This window comes from Asterias rubens, chromosome 3, assembly GCF_902459465.1.
Source record: "Asterias rubens chromosome 3, eAstRub1.3, whole genome shotgun sequence".
Taxonomy (NCBI): Eukaryota; Metazoa; Echinodermata; class Asteroidea; order Forcipulatida; family Asteriidae; genus Asterias; species Asterias rubens.
In genome coordinates this window covers 19,089,639-19,111,247 of record NC_047064.1, presented here as the reverse complement: position 1 = coordinate 19,111,247, position 21,609 = coordinate 19,089,639, and the positions used below count along the sequence as shown (strand labels likewise).

The 21,609-nt window shown below is 38.6% G+C and overlaps 1 protein-coding gene across 2 annotated transcripts in view; it reads left to right on the top strand.

Moving 5' to 3' along the window:
• Positions 1 to 20,904, top strand: part of LOC117288233 (divergent protein kinase domain 2A-like) — a 33,004-nt gene extending 12,100 nt beyond the window's left edge. For both annotated transcript variants that reach the window (XM_033769006.1, XM_033769005.1), the window contains exons 3-6: positions 5,599 to 5,740; positions 14,322 to 14,631; positions 16,000 to 16,215; positions 18,222 to 20,904. In XM_033769006.1, the coding sequence (XP_033624897.1) occupies positions 5,599 to 5,740; positions 14,322 to 14,631; positions 16,000 to 16,215; positions 18,222 to 18,376 (823 nt within the window). In that variant the 3' untranslated portion in view covers positions 18,377 to 20,904. The remainder of the gene's footprint in view (positions 1 to 5,598; positions 5,741 to 14,321; positions 14,632 to 15,999; positions 16,216 to 18,221) is intronic.
• The last annotated feature ends 705 nt before the right edge of the window (positions 20,905 to 21,609 follow it).

The following is a 21,609-nucleotide window of genomic DNA, read 5'->3' as shown; positions in this document are numbered from 1 at the left end:
ACAACCCACCTTTTAAAGCGTTGACATCTAGATGTCTGGTGTTGGGTTTGGTTCATTGAGTGACAACTGACAAAAACATACATTAATACCCTCCCTTTTAACACCTGATATTCAGAGGTGTACCTGTGTTTCTATCTAGACAACCTGCAATGCTATGCCATACAGGGCTGAAATTTTACACTGGACTTCTGGCCTCGGCCAGTATTTTTAGTGTCAGACCAGTAAACTAATGACTGGACAAATACATTGGTCTTGTGTTCTTTTCCTGTTGAAAAGGAAAACTCTTGTGATGTCATGTTCAAATGTTGACTTTGAGTCTGAAAGAGTACTTTTCATTTCTCTTTAGGAACAGGGTAGGTTGACTGACACTTTTAACGACTCACTCATTCTCAAGTTTAGTGTCGACTTTAATGTATGTCATGGTGACAGCGAAATGGCTTATAGTGCTTAGTTTCGTGAGGATATAGATCTTTATCATAGTGCAGCCACCTTGAATTTATCCCATTGATGTAACCAAACCAGTCTGGTTCTGTTTGCAAAGTGATATAATAGCATTCTTTATCGTCATTCGATACGAGGAACATGACCAAGATGGAGGCAGCATGATAAAGGTATCTTAGGCCGTGTCCGAAACGACGACTTCGGCTACAGCTACGTCTAGATCAGCGCGTCTACCAGTGTTGAAGAATAGGCAGACGCGGGCGCCCTAGCCGTAGCTGTAGCCGAAGTCGCCGTTTCGGACACGGCCTCAGTTGTGAGACAGCCATTTCAATATCACAACATGACAGACATTTTAACAACTTTCAAGTCTCATTCTGTTTTTTGTGTGTGTCTGCAGAAAGTGTGGATGATCTACGAATATTTTGTCTTTCTAGGCAGGGAAGGTGTATCTCTGTCCTTACTCTATAAATGCACTTACAACATCTCCTTTCTTGTGGCATGTTAGGATTTTCTTCCTTTATTTGTCTGCATGTCTGTGGTGAGAAAGTGACCACTGTCACCCTGGCCATGTCCCAGAGGAATCCGTAATCCCTAAGGATCCAACAGACCCAATGGGCCTCTAATGGCTACAGTATTTTGTAAACAACCCCACTGGGTGATGACAAAGGAAGTCAATCAGACCATTGGGTCCAGGAACAAAGACTAAACAATAGGTTTGGTTGAAAGCTGAGAATAGCCAGAGAGGAGATCTAGAATTGCGTGGGCTTGGGAGGTAGGGAAAGTGGGTTGAATGACCCCTTGGGTGTGTGTGTGCTTAGGAAACGTCTGTGTCTCATCAGTAGGTTTACATCAACTGATTCACCGAGGTTAATTGACAAGGGATTAGTGACAATGTAACCCTCTGGGCTGGGAAACCTGCTTCATTGGAATTGACAGACTTGGACAGAGAAAAAAACACATGAGAAGAAGATAGACATGTCAGAAAATGACAGGAAATTTCTTTTGCCATGGAGTAATTTATAACACTAACAAACCCCATTTCTTAGGGCACAGACAATGTCAGACTAGGCACAATACTTTTCATGTAGGTGACTCTACTTTCCATTCTTGTTTTTCCGGATGATGGGATTATTTACCAACTGGCCACACCCAAAGGATCTCAAAGGTTTATGCCCTGGGGACCAACCTATTGATTTGGGAAAGTGAGTACCAAGAAAGGTAACATTTAGTACACAATACTGGCTGGATCTGTTGTGCCAGGGGATTTTAAAGGCCTTTCTCTATGCTACAATTAAAGGCATTAGGGTTACAATTGTCCGGGATGGTACAACAGAAGCTTTACATGAAGGTTCCAATCAATCCCATCCCACCACAATATAAATAAATGAATACTTCCCATAAATATTTCATTAGTACAGCACTGCCTGCTTATTATTGAGATAACAAGTAGCCGCCCTTAGGGCCTGAATTTGACACCAGAACCAGGGCCAGTGATTATTGCCCAGGGCCAGTAACCTCATAACCTAACAAGTCTGGCAGTCTTGTTTGTGTTTTTCAATTGAAAAATAACTCCTCACTGTGTATTGCTTTTAACAGAAAGATTGATGTTCAAATGTTGCATTTGAGTTTGGCGATTCAGTTCTGTTGAGTATCAAAATGTACTCGCCATATTAAGACACAAATGAGAAAATACAAACTGAAACAATTTACATAGAAAGGTCTTTCTTATGAAGATTGTGGTCTTGTTTGTAAAGTAATATTCCGGTCCAGTAAACATTTTGAGCAACTACAATCCCTTTGGTCTTTTAGAATTGTACTTGTAATTTCACTTGCTCTTGTATATCTGGAAGCTGGAGTTCAAATTGTACTGTGCTGGTAGAAATTTTTTCGTTGTTCACTACGAAATTAAAAGTTGCTTTACACAAAGATGTTTTTTCACAGGCTCTGTACGTCAGTCACATTTCCTTCAAGTAGTGTTAACACATTATCCCTGGCTAGTTATTTCACTGATTGAGTTTGTTAATTGGTGAAATGTCTTTCTAGATATTATTTCTTTTTTTTTGCAAAAATAAACCTTTCTTTTTTATGAGGATATTATTCTATTTCACCTTCAAATAGTGCAGATTTCTGTGTATAAATACTTTTAAGTAGAATGCGGAGCTGCAAAGGTCATTACATTGGGTGTGTATGTAATTGTAGTTAAAACAACAAACAAGCTCTAGCTAGCCACAAATGGTTCTGTTTTTGGGATGTGGTTGACAATCTTTTTATTTGTACAGCTTCCTTGACGTAAGATTTATAGCAGGATTGTCTTTCAGTTTATGGATTCTAAGAACACCCAGAATTACTAATGTATAAATAATCCAGCCAGCCACCATTGTCAAGCTGAAAATGGACAGCCAAGTTGGTAATTTTTTGTATTTGAAGTGGGTTTTCATCCCCTTTAGACCTCTACACAATTCGCATTCCAGATTACCGGTAAGATAACATTGGAACAGGAATAAAAGAATGTTAAGCTCTGGGGCCCAGCTTTTGACTCAAATTAATGTTGTTGGGTAACAATTTTTTTGCCTGGGTTCTCACACAGTGAGTCATCAAGTGTACAACTAAATAAACAATAAAATCGCAGAGGGCTTATGTGAAAATAGTAAAACCCAGGCCACGGTCTCGACAACTTGTACTTGAGAGAACAATAGTTGCCATGGTTACTTTTGAAACATAACTTTTTTGTTATCGCCTGGATTCTAGACTGATTTTGGTTCAGAGCATGGGAGCTAGACGTCCCTGTGGGGTTGTTTGACTAATATCTTGTGGAGTGGCATTAAATTTAAGTGATCCATTGTTGTGGGAAACCCACTGTTACAAAAGTTCTTTTTGGTGCTGTGTAGTTACATTTTGTCGGTATAAGTGTGCTTTTCTTTGACAAAGGGTGGTGAACCTTCACCGAAGGGAATTTAAAGTGACAAATAAAATCATTCAGGGCAAAGGGGAATAGTAAATGGTGGGGAAAAAATGGATAATGACATTTTAGTTTGACAGACTATGGAATGTATTTGACACCTTCATTTGAGTTGACTATCACAGGTAATACATGGAACATGCAATTCTCCTCATGAATGTTGCAAACAAAATTAAATAATGGGCAGACAATCTAATTTCACACCAGTTACTTTATTGAGATTACAGGCCTACAAAAGCCGACGAAACCCACAGCAATTGTCGTGGTGCCCTGTGCTTTTGCTGGTGCGCCCTTTGCGAAGTTTCAATACAAGTTTACTTTTTCCCTCATAAAAGTGCCCCTATACCAGAGAGAAATTGGCCCTTCAACTTCAAGAGGGAAGTTCATGGTCTGTGATTATACACTATAAATCTACAGATCTTTAAATCACAGATCTTGGGTAGATCTTGGGTAAAAAAACACCTCTGATATTACAGCTCATGCGATGATCAAAATTGCTATTTTATAAGACGATGTTGTGATTTTGTTCCTGTGCAAACATTTCACACTCTGGGTCAATGTCTCTAGAATTCTAGTTTATAGCGTGTTCATGAGTGAAATGTGTTTCAATCCGAGGTGTTTGCCAGAGGGGTGTCTGGGCATCGTTTGGGTTTGTTCGGCCCTGGGTTTTCGATCATGTCCCACTTTATCCATTATTTAGGCTACATGTAAAAGTTGTGAAAACTTTTCCACAAATTTTGACACCCAAACTCTTTTTTCAGATCCTGGTTTTACCTCTTGTCAATCTGCCCACGGACTGACCATACAATATTTGTGGCAGGTGTTGACGCTAACCATTTACATGTAGCTTGTGATCATCCATTTGGGGGAAAGGAAATTACCACAGAAGTTAACAGAACTCTGTGATTGAGCACAGCAGCACAGCACTGTATTTTGAGCAGAGAGTGACCTGTTCACACCTGCCAAGTCTATTGTGTAATTGGATTATTAACTCGACCCTTTTTTTCAAAGGCTGAGCGAATTATTTCGGAAGGTCACAAATTTCACAGGGTTTTAAGGAAGATTTAATTCTTTGACAGGGATTTGTTGATTGTGTCTCATTCCGGAAATAAAATACTTTGGAAATTGAGGAGTGGGTTTCTGTCCGAGGGCCTTTTGATGTCATGCGATCACCCCTGCCATCAATGGCAAAGTGACAATGGTGACTTCTAGGTTATGATCCACTGAAAAGAAAGTTTTTTTTCTGAGTGAACTAAAGGGATTTCTGAAATCTAAAGTTGCGTTAGAATTTGCCATGAAAAGCAGGATTTGCATTTCGTTTCCCTCTCTTTGAATCTGTGGCCTGTTTATATATTACAACTTTAAAGGTCATTTTTTATATTTTATGTTAGTGGAAGTTTGTCTCAAGCAAGGCTCAATACCAATTCACAAGAAGAACACAATAGTATGAAAATAAACCCGAAAAGCTGAAGGTGGGAATTGATATTCCTCTTTACAGTCTAATTTGATTGTTAAATGGGGACAAAGAGATGCATTATGTGGAAAGGCTCTTCGTTCTACATCTTAGCTGTTTGGATCAATTTGAAATGAGTACTATATGTGAAATGAGAGTTTTTCAAGAAAACTTTGAGTTCATGTTAAAAATAGGGATAGGTTACAGGACTAGGATTTGTACCTTAGATAGATCACAAAATTTGTGCTCATATTTCTATGGTAAATGCATTAACTTCTTTCAAAACTAATGCTATGCTCCTTTGACCTTAAACTCTGAAAATGGTTCGTGTAAATAGAGTATGTGGAAGTTTTTGTGAACCCAGATCAATAAAGTTCATTATTTTGCGACTGTCTTGGGAGTGTGCAATCCATCGGTAAATATGGAAGATATTTATTGTGGCATCCAGCCCATGGGGCCTGAACCATATTCCACAAATTCCTAGTCATTTATTAATACCGAGTGGTAGAAGGTCATAAATAATGGGAGGAGGATATGTCAATTCATAAGAATCCATAAAAACCACCAAAGAAACCATGGTTGAATTTTATTAATTTCCGCCTTTTCTTCCTTTCAGCATAGCATTGTGTGTGATCGTTTTATGGGTTAGCTGAAAGAGTTCACCTATATTGGAATAACAATCCATAAAAACCACTAAACCATGGGGTTAATATTATTAATTTCTAACTCTTTTTTTTCCTTTCAGCATAGCATTGTGTGCCAGTGATCGATTTATGGGCGAGTTGAAGGAGGTGTACGGTTTGAGCAGGTGGAACCGAGAAACTTCCCCTGAGGTGGCTACCCTTATGACATCACTTCTCCTGAACCCAGAAGGGTTACTACTCAAGGTAAAATGCTCACTTGACAGCACCCTGGTTCTTAAGAACCAAGACTTAGGCTGTGTGTCCGAAACGGAGACTTTGGCTACAGCTATGGCTAGATCGCGCATGTCTTCCTATTTTTCAGCACTGGCAGACGCTCATGTACATGTAGCTGTAGCCGAAGTCACCGTTTCGGACACGGCCTAAACTGAGAATGGGTGGCTTTTGGGATGCTAGGTGGCAGCACAGTTAAAAATACCAGAAATTCATTGTTCCATGTTCTCTTTAATGTGTGCATGCTCAGAACGTCTAGCAATGACTAGCAGGACTACTTATACAATGGAATTGTTTAAAAGTCTGCTTTACTGCTGTACATTAGAGGGAGGGCGTGGTGGCCAAGGAACAGATTCATTCTTGGGCTATATTGAGAAGATTGGATGCACATCTGCAGGCCTTATACTTCGCAGAGGCAACAAAGACCATTGCCTATGTGCCCCCTGGTCATTGCCTTGGTGCCCTTCAAATGCCCCAGTAGAAATGTACAATTTCCTCATAGGGTACCCTTTACCAAAGCGAAAATGACTTGGTCTTCTTTGGAGTCCATCCTCTACTCTAATTCAAATGTTTGGCCAGGATTGGGCGCATCTCACAGCCATCTCGTTTGCTGCCATCAGATCATCTGGGCAGCACTGCTCCTCCAGGGCTGGGCATCGTAGAAGGTGTGGCATAGATTTACTTGGTGTCCTTGGCTTTTCAATAACGAAGTGTACACAGGCCTGCATGAGGGCATCAACAAGTTTGGTCATCTAGAGGAGGCATGGAGTGGTTCATTGATGAGGGCTCTATTTTAAGAATGTATGAGGATGCATTGTTGTAGATATTCCAAGAAGAGCTGGCGAGCAACAATATACATACCTAGGGTAGGCCATAAATAAGATTTTGGTGAGAATAGTGGAGAGGGGTTGGACAGAGGCACAAAAGGCTTGTCAAAACATAGGGTGTGGTACATGAATTCATCTTGTGCTGAACAAGCATATGGGACACTAACCTCCATTCCATCTATTGTGATAGCTCAGAATCACCTGATAGAAAATATATGCAGGGAGCAATTAACTGAGTTAACTGGATTCCAATGGGAGGTATTTCTCAGCGAGAGTGCTGTTTAAAAAAAAAAATAAAGCTTTGTATAAAGCTTTTTCTGTATCTTTGTTTAGAGTATGTGATCCTTGTCATCAGCGTGTGTACACCGTACTTTGGTTTATTCTCATTCTATAAAGAGCCCGTATTGAAACCACTTGTCTAACTGTTGGGATTTTTTTCCTTTTTAAAGTTAGATTTAGGAATTCGGAGTAACAAAGCTTATTGTTTGGGTTGTCCAGATCAGCGATTGATATGCTGGCTGCTGTAGGTTTTCACAAGCCCACATTGAGTGGTCGTGTATCAGCATTTATAGCATATAATTAGTTTTGTCAGATCCATTTAATAAAGAGAGGTACTCTATAGATTTGTAAATTTGTGAAGAGGGACGTACTCGTGGGTGGGTAAAAAAAAGGGCTAATGGAAGATAAGGTAATACAGTGAAAATTCACTCTGTTTACTCTGGTGACACAAGTGGCTACTTGAGATGACACGTTTATGGTGTCAACCTAGGACTTCTCTTTGTTCTCCCATTGTTTAAGACGTCCCCATAGGTTTTGTACACGAAATCGAATCAAGGACGTCCTCGGTGTGACTTATCCCATATTATGCCTTTTTTTTTTTTAAGTCCTTGGTTTGAATGCATAGACATGATACACACGCCACACATCACCATCACTTTTGTAGGCTGTAGTTCATCTTAGTATCCAAACCTGGATCTTTTCTTTCATCATCTTCCCCATGTTCTTGCTGCTTGGTTTTCGGTGTTTTGATTACAGAGAAAATTGGTTCTATGTAAAACAACAAGTCATTTCCAGCCTTGGCTGCAATATGGTGTTTATAGTGAATATACAAACTCAGGAAAAAATGCAGTTGCATGTGTTTGTAAGATAAACCCTAAGTGTTGAGGAAAGAAACATGCCCCAAAAGATATAAGATTGTATCATGGGCAGGACTAAGAGTAAACAAAACTTTTTCTGAGAATTATTCAACTTCTACATCATGGGCACATTTATAACAATAATACATAAAGTGCACATCTCCTATACAATGTAGGTAAATAAAGAATCAACACTAAACAACAGTTAAGTGTTCAACAGTTTCTTGAATTTAATCAGTGAGTCAGACTGGCAGACTTCTGGAGGGAGTTAATAACCAAAGGTGCCCTGACCAACCAGTTTATGGGGGCAATCACAAATTTGGGGGGGGACATTTATGGGGGCAATCACAGTCAAAACCAGACTAATTTCGGCAGAGGCCTGACTACACAAGCCTCTTTATCTTTAGCCTACGAGTAATTTCAGACCTGGTGTTTTAAAAGTTGTACAGTTAAAGGAACACGTTGCCTTGGATCGGTCGAGTTGGTCTTTGAAAAGCGTTTGTAACCGTTTGTTATAAAATGTATGTGATTAGAAAGATATTTTAAAAGTAGAATATAATGATGCACACAAGTATCACTCGAAATTGCGTGGTTTTCCTCTTGCCTGGTCGACAAACACGGTCGGCCATGGGAGTCAAATTTTTGACTCCCATAAATGGCCGACCGTGTTAGTTCGCAAAGTTAAAGGAAAACCATGCAATTTCGAGGCAAATATGTGTGGATCATTGTATTCTTCTTTTAAAACATCTTTCCAACCATATGCATTTTATAACAAATGGTTACAAAACGCTTTTTATAGTCCAACTCGTCCGATCCAAGGCAACATGTTCCTTTAACCTGATTAATAAGTAGGGCAACATGTAATGCTTGGTTGCTTACACTTTATCCAGCGGCATGCTTTTATCTGTATCCATAAGCCCCTGCTAGACACACACGCCCCTTTCTCCAGATAATGAGAAACTTTATTACTTTAGTAAACTGAGTGGGCAATCATTTCTATTTGGGGGAGGGGGGCTTTAAGTGCCGATTCAGGAAAGTTAATCATGCTTGTGGTAAACTGTTTGCTTTTATGAACAGTTAGGCATACATCTGATATTAAATTTTGCTTAGAAAATGACACAAAGCTATGTCCATAAATGTGCATTATGCCATTATCAAATGATAAGTGCAAAGAATGGCATTTTTTGTTATCACAGTAGTCTACAGAAAGATGAATTCAGCCCGGTTCAGAACAAGCTGGATTGGATTCTGAGTGGCTGACTTACACACTCATTTAAAAGGCACTGACACTGGGTATTTAGCAATGGAGAGCCATTGATAGTGTAAAACATTGTGAGAAACAGCTCTCTCTTAGTTTTTTTAGAAATTGGTAATTTCTCACTCATATATGAAAAGACTTCAGGCCTGAAGCCTTTTCCCGGCATTTTAAAGCAAACTTATTTTGTGCAACAAGGTTGTTTTTTCTTTCATTACTATCTCGCAACTTTGATGACCAACTAACTGATCTAAAATTTGCACAGGTTTGTTATTTTATGTACAAACCTGTGAAATGAATTTTGACTTAAAGGAACCTGTTGCCTTGGATTGGTCGAGTTGGTCTTTAAAAAGCATTTGTAACAATTTATGGTTAGAAAGATGTTGTAAAAGTAGAATACAATGATCCACACAAATTTGCCTCGAAATTGCGTGGTTTTCTTTTTACTTTACGAACTAACACGGTCGGCCATTTATGGGAGTCAAAAATTTGACTCCCATAAATGGCCAACCTTGTTAGTCGACGAGGTCAAAGGAAAACCACGCAATTTCGAGTGATACTTGTGTGGATCATTATATTCTACTTTTAAAATACCTACTAACCCTATGCATTTCATAGTAAACGGTTTTAAACACTTTTTAAAGACCAACTCGACCGATCCAAGGCATCGTGTTCCTTTAACCATAACTAAGATATTAAAGCCTACGTAAACCTCAATAAAATTTGTCTGCTGTTTTACAGTGGAGAAAATAGCCACAGTATTACAAAGCATGGTCAGCGTTTATCTCATCTGTCACTACAATAATCCAGTAATTGGCTATTTAGAGACTTGTCCTGAGCCGTTTAAGGTCAATCCGAGGTCATTAACCAGGTGTTAACTGATCCTATTATCTAGCCCCTGGGACCATGAGGGTGGTAGAACCTTAATTTATGAACAACCAGAACCAATAGGGTCAGTATAGGAAGCCCTTGAGGGCCCAACCAGGAAATGGAACTTAATATGCCTTATGATTGCAAATTTTTCCCCATGGGCAACTTCATGCAATAACATTCCCATATGGGTTAAAAACACTGGCCATTGGTGTTGGAGTATCCAGTTCCACCTTATTACTAGCTCCATGCTTCCTTCCCATTATGATCTAGGCTGTAGTTTTTGTCAATCTAGGCAGTGGCTAAAATATGATCTAATAACAGTCTTCAGTCTAGTGACAACCTTATCAAGTTGTAGGCCCCTAACTTGCTACAGTTTCCAAGTACCCCAAAGTACAACAACAAATAAAACTATTACCCGTTAGCATTCTTAGCAAAAGTAAAATATTTTTGTGCAAAGATCAATGGTTATAATTTGTATATCCTGTGTCTCAATGATTTCTGCCCTACTTCTTCCCTCTGAAATTCTGCCTCGCCCCATTTAAAAAGTTATCTACAGGCAGAGGTCTTTGCAAAGTGTTCACTTTCTAACACCTTTGCAGTCCAGTGAAAACATTACCAAGTGGTATTCGTTTCCCAAAAAACAATTATGATTATAGCAACATATCTTAGAAAAAAATTCCTCTAGGTAATCCAACCAACAAATTAAAATAGTTTTGTGCAAAGAGTTAATTTGAGCTAATCAAATGCTACAGCTATGCCTGTTGAAATCATTCAAAAGAAGTACAACCCAGCTTGTTCAATGGAATTAAGTGTACTTGGATGATAAGGTTGTATGCTGAATGATGTTTTTCTTCCCACAACAGTTGAGGGGAAGTTTGCTAGGTTTACAACCAGTCATGAGTAAATTCAAATTTACTTTATTGCCCCAGCTTGCGTTATTATTGGGTATATCGTTTGGGCATGATGTTTACCACGATATTGTTGCACCCTAGTGAACAGTTGTTTACCAATCGCTACTTGAAGTCTCAGTTGTTATCCTTAATTTAAAGGCATTCGTTGAAGCCAGTTTTTGAACTCTGTTTTAAAAAAGTGTATTCTATGTTTCATTTTGAATAGGATTTTTTGAACAGTATGTTATAATGCATGTTGACAATTCTACTTTGGGGAGAGGAAGGTGGCTCTTGCATTCTGCTTTCTGAGGAACCTTGAAGCTGGAAAACGTTGGAATCTTCAATGACACAACAACATACCAAAATAGAAATTGTAAAAGCTCTCAACTTGTCATCAACTTTTGTTTTGAGGATTTGATGTCTTTCTTGTTGATTGATCTGCTGCTTAACTATTCTTAGAATGAAGGATGGTGTGTTCTCAATAATGACTGTACTGTGTAGTCTGACTCATCAGGCTGTAAGAGGCCGCTCATTTCTGCAAGGTTATATTTTGTCTAGAACAGGCCTAGGCACTGGACTTTATTGGCAATTACTCAAAACAATTGTTAGCATATAAACCTACTTGGCAATGAGCAGTGGATAGCTGTTAGTATAACACACTGTGACAAATGGCTCTCTCTGAAGTAATGTAGTTTTTGAAAAAGAGGTAGTTTCTTACTCAAATAGTAAAAGACTTCAGTTGAAGCCTTTTATTGTGCACTTGACAGCACACAAGTAATGCAACAAGGGTGTTTTTCTTTCATTATTCTCTTGCAAATTTTATGACCAATTGAGCCCAAATTTTCACAGGTTTGTTATTTTTTCATAAATATTGAGATACACCAAGTGAGAATTACTGGTGTTTGACAATAATTATTACTAAACGTGTCCAGTGCCTGGAAATTGGAAAAAGTCACATGACACATGAAAATCACATGAAAAACTTCACTGGAGATATGTTTTTCAAAGTGGGTTGAGCTGTAGCACGAGTATATATTAATCATCTAAAACAATTACTTCTTGAAGCTCATTCCTAGATACTTTGCAAGATGTCTGGGTCTCTGCCCTTGCTCTATGGCTGAGGGAAGTGGCTGATCCCACTGGATCCCCAAGGATGTTGTCAGAGAGAACATTAATGGGGTGTGAAAGCACTTATACTCCTCAAGTCCGAAAGTCCGAAAGGATTAGTGACTTGCCAAGATCTTTTTAATTGATGATGGGATACCCTCCGGTTTCCTACACTACATGTAGCTCATATCCTGATCTAGGGAAGCGGAGATCCCAAACTAAAATCTTGCTGAGGACCGAGGTCATTTAAAGGAGTTGAAGAAACAAAATGAGAAACCAGGTCGACTAAAATTAACTCTAAAGCCTGGTTCATACTTCCTGCGAATGAGAATGCAATACAATTTTGACGTATCAAATTTGCAAAGAGTAGCTTGCAACAGTTGAGCTGTGATCAACTCCTGCCAAACATTCACTACGGAAACAGCCATGTGACGTCAAAACATGCTTTGCATTTGCATTCGAGGGAGTATAAACCGGGCTTTAAGCCCTTTTCAGACGACATCAATTTAGCAAGGGCCCTTTGCTTATTTTTTAGCATGGTTGCAAAATTTTACAAAACGCATCTCGTGTGAAAGGTAAACAATGTTTTAACTGTCCATAAAGGACCGGAAATTTGAACATGTTTCACTGGGGACCTTTGACACAAAGTTCAACTTGTAAAGTTTCATAACCATTTTGAAATAAAGCATGGGACCCCTGCTAAATTGTTGTTGTATGTAAGGCAACAATACTTTACGGAGGCAGTGTAGGCGATTGTCTCCATGCTCCGGTCATTTCCTATGTGCCTTGAAATGTTGCAGTAGAAATTTACAGTTTTCTCATAAGGTGCCCTTTACCAAGGAGGAAAATGCCTTGGTGCCCTTGCCCTTTCAAAAATGAAACATACAGGGTTAATAATAGGGCTAAAATGTTTAAGTTAAGGATGGTAGAGTGGTGGGCAAGACAGATATTTGGAGATAATGAGATGCCATTCCAGTCCCACACCCTGGGGGAACATGGCCCTGTAGATTCCCTTCAAAAAAGGACTAATCTGTCTGTGCTGGATCATTGAATGGGAAAGTGATCAGCAGACCAAAAGATGCTAATCCTCTAATGCTCTAATCAGCTTGTGATGATCCAGTAATCTACAATGACATCACAAAGCTAACCTCCTAAATTGGTTAGAGACATCAATGATCAACCATTGCCCTTGTCCACTGAATGGGTTATTGTACTTATTGTGTGGTAAATTTGTAATCAACTTCAACCCCCTGTCTGTGACAGATAGAAGAGAACCATTTCTTGTCAACAGATAGAGCCAAAGAAAAAGGTGTCTGAGAAAGTTGTCATTGATTTCAAGGGACTAGTACCACCTGTTGTAATGTTCAATAAGTTAAGCTGCATTTATCTTGAGTCTGTCAAGGGATCAGTAGTCTTTTGGATCTTTAAGATGGTCTTTTATTAGTCACAGCTGGAAGGTTATTGAGTAGGAAGAAAAGTTTCTCAGAAGAGGCTTTTTGCCTACCGTAATTTCCTGTTCAGCTCAGCTCGAGCGATCGGTCATCTCCGACAAAAGGTCTTCTGCAGTCAATCTCGATTATCCTGCAGTTTCTGAGAGACTTTATTTTAATTTCAGTCAGTTTTAGGTTTAACAACTGTTCTGGTAGAATGCACTTGTTGAAAAGGAGCTGGAACAAGCATGCATGCAGCAACTTAAGAAAAAAGTCCTGCATAACCATCTTTTTTCTAAGACATTGTTATACAGAATTTATTACAGTCTTGGACCAGATAAGATTGATCTCCTTAGAATTGAAAGAGTCAGGTATTCCTGAAAGGACCCACGGGGGAAAGACTTTCAGTCCAGTTCAGATAGAGGATAGGAGATTAAGATTAATGAGGGATTTGTGTTTTTCAAATCATGCAGAAAGTTAACAGAAAAAGCATTGTGAAGTGATTTCACCCTTCATCAAATAAGCCTACCTTTTGTGAACACTAGGAACACCATATATTAGACAAAGGAGAAATGATTATTTATGTTCTTCTAACCTAGAAGTTTCCACTCAATAAAGTGTTCACATTGAATGACGGTACTTTCCCCTTTTCAAACACTTTTCATCTTTTCAAAACTTTTCCCCTTTCTTGTGCCTATGTGCAATTACTGTTGGTTAAAAAGTAAACTATAATTGCAAAGATGGTTCTTGTGATTGATTTGGCTGAGTAGCGCATGTTAATGTAGCACAGGCTGCATACTCCCCATCAGAGAGCTGAGATGGTTTAAGGAGTGATTTAAGACCCAGTGACGAGGGATAATAATGTGAAGCGCTTTGGGACTCCCTTTGGGTGTGAAAAGCGCTATATAAAAAACGGGTTATTATTATTATTTATTATTAAACCTGAACGCTTAAAGATTTTAAGAATTCTTGGAGCAACCTCTTTTTTACTAATCTTTTGAACTAAAATTAGTCACTTTTTTTCTTGTCTTTATAGTTCTTTGAGCAGAAGGTTCCAGAACTCCAGAAGTATTTCCCTGCCTACCTGGGAGAGTGCGGTCGGATGATCGTAGTGGCGGAAGCCGGCGTACCTCTCAGCGAGTACCGCAATGCGTCCTGGGACATCCGGGCAGATCTCGCCAGACAGATCTTTCAGATGATTCACGATTTCCAGCACGCCAGTCCCGACTGGATGGTCATACTGGCTGATTTCAGCTTTGATAACTTTGCTGTGACGCCAGACCGACGCATCCAACTTCTGGATCTGGAGGATATTTCAATCGTTGATAAACAGGAGATTGCTTCAGGTTTGTTTGTTTCATGTCAAGACGAACCATTAATGAAATGATTAACACTTACAAGCACTGGACACCTTTGTTCTCACATGGTGTATCCCAACGTATTCATAAAAAACAACTCTGTGAAAATTTGGACTCAACTGGCCATCGAAGTTGCAAGAGAATAATGATAAAAAGAAAACACCCTTGTTCCACAAATTTGTGTGCTGTCAGCTGCTTAATAGCAGGCTTCAGCTGAAGTGTTTTATTATTTGAGTGAGAAATTACCTCCTTCTCAAATACTATGTAATTTCAGAGGGATCCATTTCTCACAATTGTTCATACTATAAACAGCGAGATCTCCATTGCTTGTTACCAAGGCAGTTTTTATGCTAATGATTATTTTGAGTAAAAGTGTCCAGTGCCGTGAAGTACATTGTGTAAATGATTCCAGATGAGAATAAGAAACCTACACTTACAACTTTTTTTGTACAAGTTAGTTAGTTCTTCTCATTTCCTATTTATCCTGTTATTAGTGCTAATTTTGCGGTTAAGCAATCTTCTACATAATTAATTTTACTTTTATGTTATTTATTTATTACTCATCCAAAAGTGCAAATAACAGGATGGATAGGAAATGTGATGAAGTGTTGAGTTTTAGATGTGGGAGGAAGACTCTCGGGGAAAAACTCACATGATCAGGTAGGGAATGAAACCAAATCCACGAGCAAGGCCCGGGGTCTGAAGTGGGATTCGAACCAGGGTTCACAGAGGTGAAAGGCAGGGAAAGAAACCACTGATCCCATGTATCTAAATTGCAACAAATGTTAGAGAAGAGTCTCACTGACAGGTTTCTAGAAAACTTACATGGAAAAGTTGAGAACTTGGGCAAAAAGATGTTGGCTATACTTTTCAAAATATAACGTCTGCCTGGCAAAACTTTCCCATATTTATGAATCTCTGTATTTGGAACACAAATCAGCCTTTGGCAGTGATGTTTGAATATTTATAATAAACAACAATAATAACATTCATCCCGAACAGAAAACAGGTGTTGTATCAATAAATTCTTGCCTTGGACTAATTTTCTGCTCATGTTCTTGTTAAAACAGATATGCCACGTTGAAATTGCCCTTTTCGAAATGCCAAATGAGTATTTTTACCAGCTTGGCATTAAAGCCTGAAAACAATTTCCTGCTTAAGTCACATTATTGACAAGTTATTAAACACTATAGCCTTGTCATCTATAAATATAAACTTCTTCTAATCCCCAGTGGAAGTGAAAGTGTCAAAGTTGAGCCCAGTGTCAAACTTTCCCTTGTAAAAGTGTCAAAGTTGAGCCACCTATAAATACATAATTGGTAGAAAACTTAAATTTGTTTTTATTTTTCACCTCAGCCAAGAAACTACCTCCCTTCAAGGAGCCGTGCAACGAGGAATGCTTCGTGAGTTTCGTCTCAAATCTATACCAGAGTGGTGGCAAGGACTGCGCTCATGTTCCTATGTATTCTCAGATCATGCTGCTTCACGCTTGCCATAGACTCCTATCCGACTTAGAATCCACCAAGTACCTACGGTTCTTCTATCCAGAGAGTGAGAAACAGAAGCCTAAGGGTGAGATTATTAGTAAAGGGCTTTTATTTTGATGACAATATGGGAAAAGAAGGTGGGTTGACCAACATTTTTGGGGGGCCAACCTGATGGAGTGAGTGAGAAGGTTTTTTTTGCTGTGGAGTCTGGGGCCCGCTTAAGGGTCCGAAATTTGCATTCTAAGTGGCCAGTTGGTGACATAATTGACAAAGGAAATAGAACAAAAAAACCTTCAAAATTCAAGCTGTAGAATTTGGGCTTTTGGGGTGTGGGCAACACTTTAATTTTCATCTTGAGCAAGGTGCAGCATCAGTTAAAGATTTATGCAACACAGTAGTCAGCATAAGGTCTCTCAAGTTGTCCCCCCTGGATCCTCCCTTGGGTTGATAAGAGGGGGGTCTTTTGGCACAACATTGGCCCAATTTAAAACAATTGCTACATGTAACCATAAAAATCAGCGCATACACGATCTCCCAGACTACGCATGCACTTTTCCTTTGTTAATACATCAAAGATGGCAGTCGATGATGCGTATTGCAATCCATCTATAGAATCATGCACTTTTACAGGGCACAGTAAGCGCTGAGGTCAGCGCCATCAAATTGGGACCATCCTCCATTCAACCGCAATCTAATTAAACTTAGTCCGGGCTGAACTAAAGAAAAAACAAATTATCATTTTCATTTTGTATCTAGGAAATTTGACGAAGATAGATGCAGGTAGTGACAGGAACGTGTAAAAGGAGGGATGGGGAGCAAAGTCATAACAAATTACTTCCATGTGCTACTTCCCCAGTTGTAAAATGTTTAACAATGATGTTGTGGCAAAACGTTGGTGGGGATGGGATGGGTGTGTAGAATAGCTAGCTTTTTAAACTGGTCTGGTAGGTTTAATGGCTCTCACTAGTGTTGTAGCCACGGTGGGCGGTGCCGCAACTAACAAATTTTGCCCAGCACTCTGAGCAGAATACACTGTGCTGCCCCCAGCACAGATTTCCCCATGATTGCACTTCAACAGTGATGGCCCCATTTATTATAACATGAATAATTTTGTTGAACTGCTCGTCCTTGGTGGGCTGAATTATAGAGCCCCCCACTAAAATTGTTTTAGCTACAACAGTGGCTCCCACCCCCGTCCCATTCCTCCACCCCAAATCCAAGGGTACTTTAAAACATTTCAACTTACTTACTTTGGCTCTAATGTCATAAAATTTCAAAAAATCAAGGGTCAAAATTACAAATTTTCATAATCTGCTTTTGGAGGTCTTTTCTTAGTCCTCATCAGCCAGGCTGCTCAACCCTGGAGTAAGGGAGAAATGGCCTTGACCTTTTCAAAGTAAAACCAGGAAGGGGAAAAACAATCCGTCCTGTTGAAAAAATTAGCCCTCTACATTAACCACACTTTTCAAAATTCAACGAAATTGATCTAAAATTAAATCTTGTTCTTCCCACTAGTTTTGATCCGTTAGGGATCCAGGAAGTGTCAAGTTAACAGTGTTTTTATAGCTGCATCAAGGAAGGGCAGTAGGAAATTAATTATCCAACATCGCAAAAAAGCCTTGCAGAAATTAAGATGAATGTTCAAAACTGTTTTCCTTCTCAGATGTTACTTGTTTTGCTGTTTGTTTGAGATATAATTCGCTTATCCACAGCATCTCTGAAGTAAACAAACTCTGCAACCTGATTGTGTTGATCATGTGAGATTGTCAAAGTCAGCTTCACCCGTGACCTCCAACAGGAAAATAGGTTCAGTCGAAACTCAAAGTTTAGGTAATAGCTGTACTGCCTTGTAGTATCCACAGTTCAGCTTGGGCGACTAGTGAAAATTACAAATCGACTAGTCGTGCCTCAAATGGTTGGAAGTATTTTTGTAGTAGTCGTGGCGGCACAATTAACCAAGTAGATGAAAAACGATAGATGTGACTCGACTAAGCAATCAAGTCGTGACTGCGAGACTAGTCGCACTTGTTGCCCAGGCTTATCTACAGTGTAGTGTGGTGTACTTTGACATTTTTTTTCTCTCCATTTCAGTCGGTCTTCTCCATGACATTCCAGATGTTCTTGAGCCGAATCTGTCCAACCTTCTCTTCAACTGTGTCTTTGAATCAATACCAGGACAGAGGCGCCAATCGGCTAATATTATTAAAAGACTTCTGGAGGCAATTGGAAGACATCTTACACAGTGAGGTCCTCAAAGGAATGGATGTATATTGCCGACAAACTATGCCCTTTTTCCGCTGGTAAATCTCTGATGTTTTTTTTTGAGCCTCGAGGGCTCAATCGAATTTCAGTTGTGCAAAAAGTAGTTAATGTACAAACCTGACGTTTTGACCCTAGCAGAGCCTTTCTCACAGGCTAAATGACAACACAACAAGAAAATCATCTGTGGTTGGCATTGTTGATACACCTTTTCTCTTAAGAACGCTTAGAGATTTTCTCTTGGGAGAGTTCAGGTAAACTTGGAGAGGAAAGTGAGGTCCAAGAAGTTGTACATCACTGCTTGACTACAAATAAACTGCGTTGAAACTTTATGTGAAGTTGGTAAACTTACCAAATGAGAGTCGTACAGTTTTACAAATCTGGTTTTACAAAAGAATTTAAATATCTTTTGAAATCAGTAGGGAAAAACTTTGAGTGCTGGATTGGTTTTTTTTAATGCCTCCAAAAATTGGTTGTATGAAAGCTTATAAGTAGGGTGATTGGTTGGTGTCTTCCAACATAGATCACATGTGAAAGTTCTTTTACATTTCCTTTCATTTGAGAAAACAACAACACAACTGTCTATTTACCAATCTACCTTTAGTGATAAAAAAAGATAATTTTATTATATTGCAAATCTTTCTCAGAAATGTTTGTCACAGGTTAATTTGGTAAGACCATGATAAGTTTTTACTGTTTTCAAGCATGCTGTTTTGGAACCTGCGAGATTAAAACTAATTGTTTTATCCATTTTTCAAAAACTGTAGCATTTCAAGCGAAAATAATTCAAGTGAAGGTTTCCACCATGGCCATCTTTATACCATGTAAGTTAGGTTCAGATCTGTGAAAATTTTTATAATTTTTTTAATAATACCAAATGTTGCACACCTTTCAAAGTTAAGTTATAATTTTGTTGGTGTACCACCTCTTTCTGTTGTGGTACGTCTCAATTATTTCAGGGTTGAATTTGTATTTATTTGTTGACATGTGCAGCTTGACCGATTTGTTTTTCATAAACATGAAATTATGATGAATCATTTTGGAACTTCAGAATTGGAGCGTGAGTTCGAGTCATAAATCAAACATTTATACTAGTGCTGAATAGCTGTCACCACTAATTTCACTTATCCTGGCTCACTAAGCTAACCAACAATGAGACCTAACACTATGAAAAGATATCACAAAAAGCTGGGAAAAGAATTTTTTTATAGAAAGTAAACTATTGTTCCCTTTCGGAATGCAAGAAAAGGTGCAACAATTTGTACAGGTGCTAAAAATGAAAAACATATATTTGAAATAGTTTTGACACATGGAATTTCTTTTGTTGCTTTGAGTTGTTTTGTATTTTTTTATTTTATTTTGCTTTTTAACCATGGCATACCATCCCAAAAATTCATTTCCATTTAGTTTGATGAAATGGACATGATTTTGTTCCGGATTGACCTTTTCCATTTTAATGGCATTCATTAATAAGTAGTTTGTGGTTGCCCAACTTTTTGTTATAGTTTTGTTTATTTGTTTATGTTTCTTTGGATTATGCACGCTTGGAATAACACAGAGGCCTCGTATTCGCCTTGGTGCTTATTCAAAAGTTTCCCATACACCTTTTTGTTTTTAGGGAAACCCTTTGGAAATTTGCCTTGCCCTTCGGAAAATGGCCTTGCCATCTCAAATATGAAATTCCAGGTCTGGGAATGTAAAGATACTTTGCATGCCAAAATTGTTCTACACTGATGTTACAAATAAAGGTACATGTGTAACATCACACCACACAGTTATGATGTGAAGGGGCTGTATGGTCATGATAAAAGCAGGCCTGTGGATTTATTAGCCCCTTGTTATACAATGAAGAATGCACTTCTGCATGTCGAGGGCCAATTCTGGTGTGTTATTTTGACTTCCAAAACGGCAGACAGTAGGTCCCCTATTTGGCAGGACTTAAAAGGCGTTGTGCATTGTGCAAGGTGCAAGGTGTCAATACAGCACTAATAAAACTCTTGCTTAGTTCCTGCACGCCAGCACAGTCTCCACAGATTTGGATGGACGAAGCGTGTGTGCAGTAACGCATAATTTGTTTATTTTTGTTGATTTATTTGTTATATCTGCACTTATTGTTTTGGTGTGCATTGATTTACTTGTTATTACAAGTTCCTTTCAGTTTTGTATACTAAGTGTGGCAGAGCGTGTCCCCCGAATGTTCTAAACTTTTCTGCTGATTTCCACTTCTTTTTTCAAAACAGTGCCATAGAAAATGACTAAAAAAACACTACAAAAATCAAGCGTGGTCAGCCATTTCTTTTTTTTTGCAATTAGAAAGTTGCATGTCTGATACTTAAACACACTCTTTTAATCTTGTGCAGCTAGAAGTACCCTCACAACAATTCATGAGACTTCCATAACAAAATGAAGACAGAAAAGACAGGGGATCACCATATCAAGCATTTTTGTGTTTATTTTGTGTATTGGAAACATGGCATTAAAGGCAGTGGACACTATTGGTAATTACTCAAAATAATTATTAGCATAAAAGCTTACTTGGTTACGAGTAATGGGGAGAAGTTGATGGTATAAAACATTGTGAGAAACGGCTCCCTCTGAAGTGCCATAGTTTTCGAGAAAGAAGTAATTTTCCCACGAATTTGATTTTGAGATCTCAAGTTTAGAATTTGAGGTCTCGAAATCAAGCATCTGAAAGCACACAACTTCGTGTGACAACGGTGTTTTTCGCAACTTTGACGACCAATTGAGCTCAAATTTTCACAGGTTTGTTATTTTATGTATATGTTGAGATACACCAGGTGAGAGGACTGGTCTTTGACAATTACCAAATAGTGTCCACTGTCTTTAAATGCACTGGTTTTCAAAAATTGTGTAAAGACTGATAATACACACACTGAGAACAGAGTAAAGCATGATTCTGAAAGGGGGGAACAATGCCTACTGCAAAAGTTTTTTAAATGTAAATATTACAAGGGAATATAGAATTATATGGTCTTCTTCTAGCCCTTTGCTACAGACTTTTATGTCAACTGGAATTATGACCGTTTGTTTGATGCACTTTTGATTATTTTTATCAATCTTTGAATTATTTATGTATAAATTTGCCATATGAACAGTACTTTATAATAATTTTAAGATTTTATGTACAGTGTTGTTGGTTTTTTTGTAAATACAAAAATGTAATTTTTTTTAAATATAGAAGTAACAGGGTTTGATTTGA